This window comes from Balaenoptera acutorostrata, chromosome 9 (genome assembly GCF_949987535.1).
Source record: "Balaenoptera acutorostrata chromosome 9, mBalAcu1.1, whole genome shotgun sequence".
Taxonomy (NCBI): domain Eukaryota; kingdom Metazoa; phylum Chordata; class Mammalia; order Artiodactyla; family Balaenopteridae; genus Balaenoptera; species Balaenoptera acutorostrata.
In genome coordinates this window covers 12,574,971-12,584,158 of record NC_080072.1, presented here as the reverse complement: position 1 = coordinate 12,584,158, position 9,188 = coordinate 12,574,971, and the positions used below count along the sequence as shown (strand labels likewise).

The following is a 9,188-nucleotide window of genomic DNA, read 5'->3' as shown; positions in this document are numbered from 1 at the left end:
GGAGCTGAGCTTCCGGGGCCACAGCTCTAGCCAGGAATGTGCCACCCTAGAGCTCTGCCTGGCTCTGAACCTTTGGCTGGTGTCAGGATTGTTTATCCGGGGTTTAAGCCCGTTAGACCAGGCAGGATGGGGAAGTTCCGCGTGAGCTGAGGGCTCCCTAACTGGAGTCCCTGGATAAATGAGAAACAACTCGGATTCGGATCCCACTGCCAATGAAAGCCTATCTCTAATGGTGAGGGAATCAACTGCACCGTTTCGTTTAATGCTGAACCCATAAAGTGGATTTAATGACCTCCAAGAGGCGATGCAGAGGTGGGACTTTGCCCGCAGCTTCCACCTCCAGAAGCACCTCCCCTCCTGTGCAGCCTGGGGACCCTGTTTCTTTTCTCCACCATCCCTCTGGTCCTGAAGGCTCATCTGAGGCTGTCCCCTTAAGGCCTAGAACTTCCCTTTATCTAAACTAAAAAGGAGAAAAAAAAAAAAAAAAAAAAAAAAAAAGGAGAGCGAGCTTTGGCGTAGGGAGGAAGAGAGGGTTCTCTGGTCCTGGTCTGCCAGCTCCTCTCTGGAGGGAAGCTGCCGGAGATACAAATCCAGATAAACACAGCTTCATGTCGCCCCCAAATTTGGGGGGTTTCTACCAGTCATTTCCTGTGAAGATTGAGTGCCAAGCTGCCTCCTTGGACCCTGTTCCCCCAGCCCCAAAACCTCAGGGAAAGGGTGGTCTCGATGCTAGGAAGGGTGTGAGGAAGAAGGCCAAAGGACGAGTGGAGGGAAAATAGAGGATCTACGCTGAGGACGGAAGAGAAGGGAGGAAAGCTGTACTGAAGATGAGAAGGGGCAGAGGGAGGCCAGGAGAGCTGAGTGGCCCGGGGACTGGGAGAAGGAGCGAGGAGGCAGGGCCGGCATGCCTCTGCTGCGGGCCGGAGCTCTTTTCACATTGTGCTACTGTCTGCGCCTATCACTAGCAGTGCAATGTTAAAAGGGCATTGGCCGCGTAGTGCTACCCAGCGCCAGCTGCCTCCTCAGCGTTGAGACTTCCTCACCCAGAATCCTCCCTATGAGCAGTCCTACGAAGAGCTCACATTTATGGAAGCGCTTCCACGTGCAGTCCACGTGCTAGACACTAAATACATTATGGTGGACCTCTAATGACTTTGGCAAGTAACACCCCCAATTTACAGATGAAAAAACTGAGAGTCAGAAAGGTTTAAGCAGAGCTGCTAAAGTTTTAACAGCTCTTAAGTTGCAGAGCCTAGATCTAATCCTGTCCTAAGTCTGACAGCTCACCAGTCTCTTTGGAGAGGGTTGAGTAGATTCTCAACTGAGAGATTGCCGGAGCTGAGGGGTAGAGGGTTTTGATGCCACCTGCTGGTTGTAGGAGAGTATCTTCCAAAGGTTCAAGCCTTTCAGGATACAAGTAGTGGCTTGTTGGCTTAGAAGGAGAAGTTCCCAGACTCAGTTTGGGGTTGGAGGGTGGGTGGATAAGATTGGGAGAGTCACTGTTAGGACCAGGATAGACCTCCATGAGGAAAAGGCGATGCCCAGGAAAGGAAAAAGGGCTAACCTGAAAGGACTGCTCCCTGGGGACAGGGACTCGTGTGCCCCTGGCCTTCCACACCTGCAGCTCCTTCCCTGGCTCTTGGGCAGAAAAAGGAGACCTCATCTCCACCTGCAGTTCCCAGCATGACCCCTCTTAGTCACAGGGTATTTGACAGTGGTGCTTCTCCAGGGCACACCTGTCTGGGCATCCAAGATTCGGACAGCACTGCCCATGGCCTGATCTTGAAGATTAAATAGGATCCCTTGAACCCAACTCCCAGAATAATTCTTCCAGGAGAGACTACAAAGAACTTGAGGGCAATGACTGCCAGTTACTTCCCTGTTTCCCACAGTGTCTAGTTGGCTTAATAAGTAAATTGAGAGAGAGGCAGATTTGGGGAGCTTTAAGAAAGTGGCTAGTTTGTGCCTGATATTCAAAGTCAGAGATTTTCAAGGACAAGCCTTCCTGAACTTTGGTGCAGGAAGTGGGACTGAGAGGGACAGGGTTTCTGGGTCGCTTGGTGGAACCTGAGAGAAGGCTTTAGGCATCACCAGGCATGTGGGAACTGAATGATGGGACCGACCCCCATCAGGCCTCTCAGATGGGGGTGCTGGGCATCATTCCTTCACGGCTTGATTTGCCTTCTTCTAGCACCTGTGTCTTCCAGGTCTCTTTCGCCCTTTTGCCCAGACAGCCTCTCCATCCTGACGTTGACAACAGTATCTGAGACGGTACAGTTAGCTTCATGTTCCTTTTTTTGCATTCTTAATATTTCGATTTGAGCCTCTTCTCTGGGCACAAGACAGCCATTTGGTGATGTGACTCCACTTAGGAAGAAACAAGAAAATTTCAGTGTTTCCTCAACGCCCGTGAGATGAAATTCCTAAGTGTATTATGGCCTCTGCCTATCTTTCCTGTGCTATCTCATCTCACCCACTTGCATCTGTGCTCCAGCTTTGGACACTTTTATTTCACCTAAACTTGAGCCACTTAACACACAGTTCTCTCGGCCTGAAATATCCCCCTCCCCCCAATCTTCCTCTCTGCCCACCTAACTTCTTTTTTTTTTTTTTTTTTTTTTTTACTATAAATTTATTTATTTATTTATTTTTGGCTGCGTTGGGTCTTCCTGGCTGCGCTCAGGCTGTCCAGTTGCGGCGAGCAGGGGCTACTCTTCGCTGCAGTGCGCGGGCTTCTCGTTGTGGAGCACGGGCTCTAGGTGCACGGGCTTCAGTGGTTGTGGCATGTGGGCTCAGTAGCTGTGGCGCACGGGCTTAGCTGCTCCGTGGCATGTGGGATCTTCCTGCACCAGGGCTTGAACCCGTGTCCCCTGCATTGGCAGGCGGATTCTTAACCACTGCACCACCAGGGAAGCCCTGCCCACCCAACTTCTCATCCTTCAAGTGCCGTCATAGTCATCACTTCTGCAAAGCCTTCCTTGGCTCCTTAAGTCTAGGCTAAGCCTCTCCTACAAGCTCCCGAGCTTACTCCCCCAGCCCCGCTCAGAGCCGCTGTCACCTACTGGAATTGCCTCGTTCTTGTTTGTCCTCGCGCTAGACCGAAAGGTCCATGAAGTCAGGCCGTGGCTGCCTTGTTCTCCACTGCATCCCCAGTGCTGAACAAGGCCTGGCAAGTAGGAGGTGCTCTTACAAATAGCTGCAGTATCAATAAATGAATCCGTAAATAACAAGCTGGCTTACAAAAACAATGATTTTTATGATGCGTCCAATCCTCCCTGCAGATGTTGGTGACCTCACAAAAATAAGATTTCACATCACTGCCAAAAATTGCACTTGCGTCACATGGTTGCATTGATGCTGCAGTTCTGAGCTATTTTGTTCCACTTTGTATCAGCTGCCAAGGCAGCACCTTGGCTGATCGATTTTCCTTTTAGCTTTAAGTGTGGCCGTGAGCTGACCAAAACATTCCAGAACCGGGCTGAAAGGCAATGGGCCCCAAGAAAACCCTTGTTCTGGAATAAACCTCTTCCAGGTGCCCAAACCAGGCAAAAGCAGATTCACTGACAAAGGCTCTAAAAGACAGGAGCTGTTTTGGACGCTCCAGCTGGAAGACCACTCACAAAAGCCATCTCTTAACAAGCAAAACCTCACCTGAATCTCCATCCCCTGGTATCTTGCCATTGATGAAGCAACTGCTGCCCCCTAGTGGTGTGAAGGGACAGGCCTGGGATGGGGGGTGTATGCGACTGGTATGGTACTTGCATGAGGAAGAAAAGTCAGAGGACCGAGTGCCTCACAGTTGCTTTCCCCTTTTTATTAAAAATAGACCCAAACACTTTATGTATCATACAAAAGTTTCGTCCGCTGGTGGCAGCCACGAGGAAGCCTGGTCCCGTAGCACTGATTTCCCGCCTTCCCCCCAAGGGACTGGGTCCCAGGGAGCAGTGGCTGGGCCTCGGAGAGCGCCCACAAAGACTGCTTGCTCTGGAATGTGCCAGCTGGGGGTGAGGCTGTTCCAGGGCAACTCTCTCTACCGCGCCCAAAGGTCAGATGCTCGAAAGTGCCACTTTAGTGCCAAGATAAACAAGTGGAGTGAAATGGAAACCCCTGTGATTCTTTTATTAGTACCCAGGGCCTGGGATTTGGGATTTCCACCCCCAACGAATCCTTGCTTCTACAAACGGGGGTGGGAAACTTCACCCTTAGAGACTCTGGTATCTCCCGGTGTCTGAGGCCAAAATTTCACTCCATCTCGAGCCTTTTCCCATCTGCTATTCTGTGGCCTAGGGTCTACCAGTCCCACGACTCAGAGTTGGTCCTCTGTTCATTCACAGAGGTGGAGCAAACACTGATTCTTCCCGTGGTCCTCTCTGCCTGAGTCTACGCCCCGCCATCCCCTCAATTTTCAGGACCTTGGGGCTAGAAGGCCCCACAGCCAGCCCTTTCCCCCAGTCTGTCTCCCTGGCTGCTGCCCACTCCTGAGCCTTCAACACCCCTGGGGTACCCCAGACCCCCGTTCCAAAGGGGCCTGGGAGTGATGAGGTGGAGGGAGGGGTTGGTGGGAGCCGGGATTCCCCCCAGGGGTGGGGCAGTACTCATGCTGGTATGGAGGCTTGGCAGGGCCCGGGGACAGGGGTAGGGAGGGTGGGGCATGCGGAGGAAGGGCACAGCCTGCCGGAGCCCCTCAGTCCCAGCCGTTGTCCTTCACCATGTGTGACATTTCAATGATGTACTTCCCTTCCTTGTACTTCTGGCTCGTCTCAAAAGCTTGTTCCTGATGGAGGGGAAGCAGTGAACGCAGGACAGAGCAGTTCCCTTCCAGGCACTCCTGCCGCCACCTGTGTTATCCCTGACCCCAACCCCTCTATCCCCGACCCAGTCCAACCCACTACTAGCTCCCTCTCCCCTCTGGATCATGCAAAGACCTAACATGTGGGCACTGGGGCTTGGAGGGCCATGGAGACTCCACTAGAGAGGGTGGCCCTCTCCCCCCGGTACTCACATATTTCCAGCCGAGGGTGGTTTTGCAGCTCTCGCAGAAAATATCAGCTACCGAGTGGAGCCCCGTGAGCAGGAGACGCTGTTCAGCGGGCCCACAGCCCACGTTGACCCTGTCTCAGGAAACAGGAGGGACCCAGGACCCAGTGGGGTCGCTCTGTCAGTCTAGACCCCAAACAAACAGCCCAAAGGATCTTCCATCTGGAGAGAGCTTAACCCTCCAAATGGAAGTCCCTGCCTTCAGCAATCCACCCTTTTCTGTCTAGTGCCTGGGCCTTTTTCTTCTGGTGCTGGGATTGCAGTTCTGCCCAGACTCCCCACAGAAGAACTGTAGACTGAATTTCTGAACCGCTTTGCAAAAGGAGAGGCAAAGGCAGCAGCTGCAAAACCACCTTCAGATGGCTCACCCTGTTTCTCCCAGGGGGAAATTATTCACAACACAAGCACACATGCACAAGGAGAGAGGTAGACTCACACGGAGTTAAACAGGTAGGCTCGGCCGTGGCTCCCTTGGAAGGACTGTGGAGACATAGGACCGACAGTGACTACTGAGTAGCCCTTGACCCCAGGGTTACCCTTGCCCTGAGTCCCCCCGGGACGCGGAGGAGGGAGGCTGGGCTTCGTTGCCTCACCCTTAGGTGATGTTTGGACTACCCTGGGGGGAGAGTGGAGGGGAGTGGCAGGCCTCCACTTGGCGTACCTTGGAAATAAGCTCATCGTGTTTGGCCAGGTGTGCACGGCAGTGGACGCAGCTGTAGGTGCGGTGGCAGCGGGGCAGGTAGCTGCGGAAAGTCTTGGTGGGGAGGCAGGCAGGGGCCGGGCCAGGGTCGCAGCTGGGCATGACGGGCTGGAGGACGATGCCCTGGCGGGCGGGAGGGGCTGGTGCTGTGCAGCTCCCACACAGACGGTCGCAGGTGAAGCAGCGGAGCAGGTTGGCTAGAGCCGTGTTTCAGGGCAGGAGAGATGTGGGGGGGCTGCCCGGCCAGGGCCCCCCCAGACGTGGACCAGATAGAAATGGAAGTCACCTGGGAAGAGGGGAAGGTGCATCAGGAGAGCCGAGACCGCGTGAGGAGCCCCTCCTGCGGGCATGGGGAAGATGGGGCTCCGCTCACCTCCACCCCTACTCCCCCCCCCCATCACCAGCAACCCTCCTCAGCGTCCAGTCGCGCTGTGTCTCCCTGTCCCCTGGATGACAGTCTGCTCTGGCAAGCCTGGCAGCGGATCCAGGCCTCTAGCCCAGGAGGTGGTGTCTCTCCCTCCCGGGGCGGGAGCTGCCTCCACCGTTTTCCACCGAGAGCAGCCCGCTGGCACCAGCGCTGCCATGGGAGCAACGTCATTTGCAAGTGCTCTTTTCTTGATTTTCAGTTCTTTTGTGAGGATCTGCGTCCCACGTGCTCTGGTAGGCTCTGCGTCTCTGGAGCTCAAAGCCTTTACAAAGTTGGGGGAGTCTGGCAGTTCTTCTTTCTCATGGCCTCCGTTTGCAAGATAATTGGTCCATCACACGTTTCGTGGGGGAGGGAGGGGCGTGATGAGAAAGGGAAGGCGGGCCGGCAGGCAGGTGCACACACGCTGCTCCAGCCCTCTTCTGGGGCTGGAGTCCTGCCTTCTGGGAACTAGAACTTGAAGGATGTCTCAGCCAGTACCAAGGACCTCAGACGTGGCTGCTGCACAGTCTTGCCCCTTGGTCCACGCGTTCTGGCCCGGAAGCAACTCTGGGCTTGTCTCCTCAGCCTCTGAGGCCCTCGGTCTCTCTTTCCTGCCCTCTGGAATTGCTGCCTTAGCCCTCGGTTAAGGACTTGGGCACCCAGCCTAGGAGAGAAACTCTCTTTCCTTCGGGCGCATCTGACAGCTGGAACCAGTGGGAAATGGGGACTGTGTCTGGGACGCCAGCGCTCCTGGGCTGTGTCTGTAGGGTGGGAGCACCGTCTAAGATGGGCAGCAAAAGTGGAGGCTCTTATTTTCAAAACCTGTGCTTTGGGGCCCAAGGCAGAGGATGTTTCTCTTCACCTTCTCCCAAGGGCAGGACAAACAGCAGTGACTCTGTGGGTGACATGAGATAAAATAATTGCTGGGTCCTGATTAAGAATTTTGAGGAAGAGGCCCAGACTCCAGCCCCAGAGTGGCTGAGGGTGCTGGATAAGGAGGGAGGTGTACCCTGTTGGCTCTGATAAGCGAGCTGCTGTCTTCTCCCTCCTTCACGGGGCCTTCAGGCCCGTTGTGGACGGTTTAGCCCAAGTCTGGCTCCGAGATGCCTGTTGGGTGCTCTGGCAATGCTGGGCCACTAGTCAGAGCAGAGGTGTTGTGACTCTGGGCTGCCAGGGCGACGGGCTCTCATCCTGTCCTCTGCGGTGGCCCCCAGCACCCCAGCTGTTCCAGTGTTTCCTGGGGCCGCCAGGCACTCTCTCTACAAACCCCCCTGGCAGAGACCATCTTCAGATTCAGGTCTTCTTCCCCCGCTGGGGCGCAGGAAGACACCTTGGGCTGTGTTGAGGGTGACGTTGGGCTTTGGCTGCAGGAAACAGGCCCTCCTCACCAGCAGAGCACTCTTCAGCCTCCACTTCACAGGTCTGCCTTCAACTTTGCCTGCAGGTTCCCCTCTGACGCGCTCCATCTAACACACCTTCGAGGGGCCTGGGGAGGGGGCCGGGTCCTAGCTCTCAGACTCCTTCCCCAGCCTCCAGCACGCCTCCCTCCCTCTCTCTCCCGCTGCTTCCCCATCCAGCCCAGGAGAGGCTGCAAGGAAGGCCGGAGAGTCACTCACGGGAGGGGGAGGAGGGGAGGAGGGGTCACTTCTTTCCCCATCTCAGATTACCGGGAGAAGCAAGTTGAGCAAATGACTGGGGAAAAAACAAAGGCAAGCTGAGTGCTGGGGAGAGGACGCTCCCCCAAGTGAAATGGGGCTGGACCGTGGGAGGTGGGGGAGGGCTGGGGGGAGGGGGGGGGGTGCTGAGCAACCAGCGCTGACGGCAGAGGCGCCGAGGCGGAGGCTCCAGGAAACAGGTGCGAATCCCGTGCCTCTTAGGGGGGGAAAAAAAAAGGGAGGGGGACACCTGCTCACAAAGGATTTTCTCATCTGCTCTGAGGCTTCGGCCCCCTCCGGGCTGGCATTCCTTAGGAGGGTAAGGTCCAAATAATTAGCAGCGCAGCCGGCTCCCAGGGCGGGCTTTGGGGGTCTGCACCAGCCGCAAAACAATAAACAGCGATGCCTGATGCTGCAGCCAGAGTTGCCGGGAAATAAGTGCGGGAACCGTCAGAGCTTGGAGAGGGATGAAGGAGCTGAGAGAGGAGCGGAGGCAGCGGGGAGGGGGAAGGGAGGACAAAGGGTGGATGAATAATGCTTTTGCAAAGGGGAGAAAGCAACACGCAGCAGGAGGAGGAAATTTGCAAAGGGAAAAAGATTCATTTGGAGAAGGGCTGCCCCCTCACCTTGAGGTCGGCTCCAGAGATCTCCGTCTATCTCTCTCTCTCTCTCTCTCTCTCTCTCTCAATCTCTCTGCTCACTCTTCTCTCTTCTCCTTCCGCTCCTTCAATTGGGAAGGGGGTGGGGGCGGGGGGAGGGTAGTTAGGGGCTCAAGACTGGGGCTGCAAAGCTGGCCAGCTGCTAGGGGGCCAGAGGTTGTCTCTCGTCTGTACCTCGGGCTGTGGGTGAATGTAGCTGTATGTTGTGGAACTGCATCATAACACTGTGAGTCATCCATCCCCCCACCCCCCTCACCTCCCACGTCAGAGCAGGGCTGGGAGACACAGGAGGAGGGTTGGGAGGAAGGGAGCGGGCAGGCATTGAGGGATGGGGCTGGGGGAGTGATGCAGAGGGATGGGAGCAGAGGGGTGGGACGGGAGGGGCGGGTGCAAGAGGAGAGGCTTGTTGCTGAGGAGGAAGGCAGTGTGGCCAAGGAGACGGCAAGAACCTGGGGGAAGGACAGGGCTGGGCAAGGATGGAGTACAGTACGGGTGGCAGGACTGGAGGAAAGAAAGGAGGTGGCTAGGCGGGTGACAGTGAGAGATGGATGCAGAGTCAGGAGCGTGCACACACATTCAAGATGATACATTTCCCATTTCAGCTCTGGTACCAGCCTTGACGCAGGGAAAAGAAAGACATAGTAATTGTCACATATGGCATAGAGTGCCCCCAAGCTTGTACCAGGCACTTCCAAGCCTCAAAGCCTCCAGCTGAATACCCCCAAAGGAGT

At 55.6% G+C, this 9,188-nt stretch overlaps 1 protein-coding gene across 1 annotated transcript; it reads right to left on the bottom strand.

Annotated features, from left to right (window-relative positions):
* Positions 1-3,805: 3,805 nt before the first annotated feature.
* YPEL4 (yippee like 4) lies at positions 3,806-8,549 on the bottom strand. Its single transcript, XM_007196460.2, has 5 exons — positions 8,425-8,549; positions 5,699-6,023; positions 5,474-5,517; positions 5,003-5,111; positions 3,806-4,774 (listed from the first exon to the last, which is right to left on the bottom strand). Exons 2-5 carry the CDS (start codon positions 5,837-5,839, stop codon positions 4,685-4,687), a joined length of 384 nt encoding a protein of 127 aa, XP_007196522.1. The 5' UTR covers positions 5,840-6,023; positions 8,425-8,549; the 3' UTR covers positions 3,806-4,684.
* Positions 8,550-9,188: the final 639 nt, after the last annotated feature.

What these genes read in the sequence shown, in the direction of transcription:
- YPEL4 (XM_007196460.2), bottom strand. Translation starts at nt 5,839, where the DNA reads ATGCCCAGCTGCGACCCTGGCCCGGCCCCTGCCTGCCTCCCCACCAAG. An exon ending in ACGATGAGCTTATTTCCAAG is followed by an intron (nt 5,518 to 5,698) that starts GTACGCCAAGTG and finishes ATGTCTCCACAG; the next exon opens with TCCTTCCAAGGGAGCCACGG. An exon ending in GCCTACCTGTTTAACTCCGT is followed by an intron (nt 5,112 to 5,473) that starts GTGAGTCTACCT and finishes TTCCTGAGACAG; the next exon opens with GGTCAACGTGGGCTGTGGGC.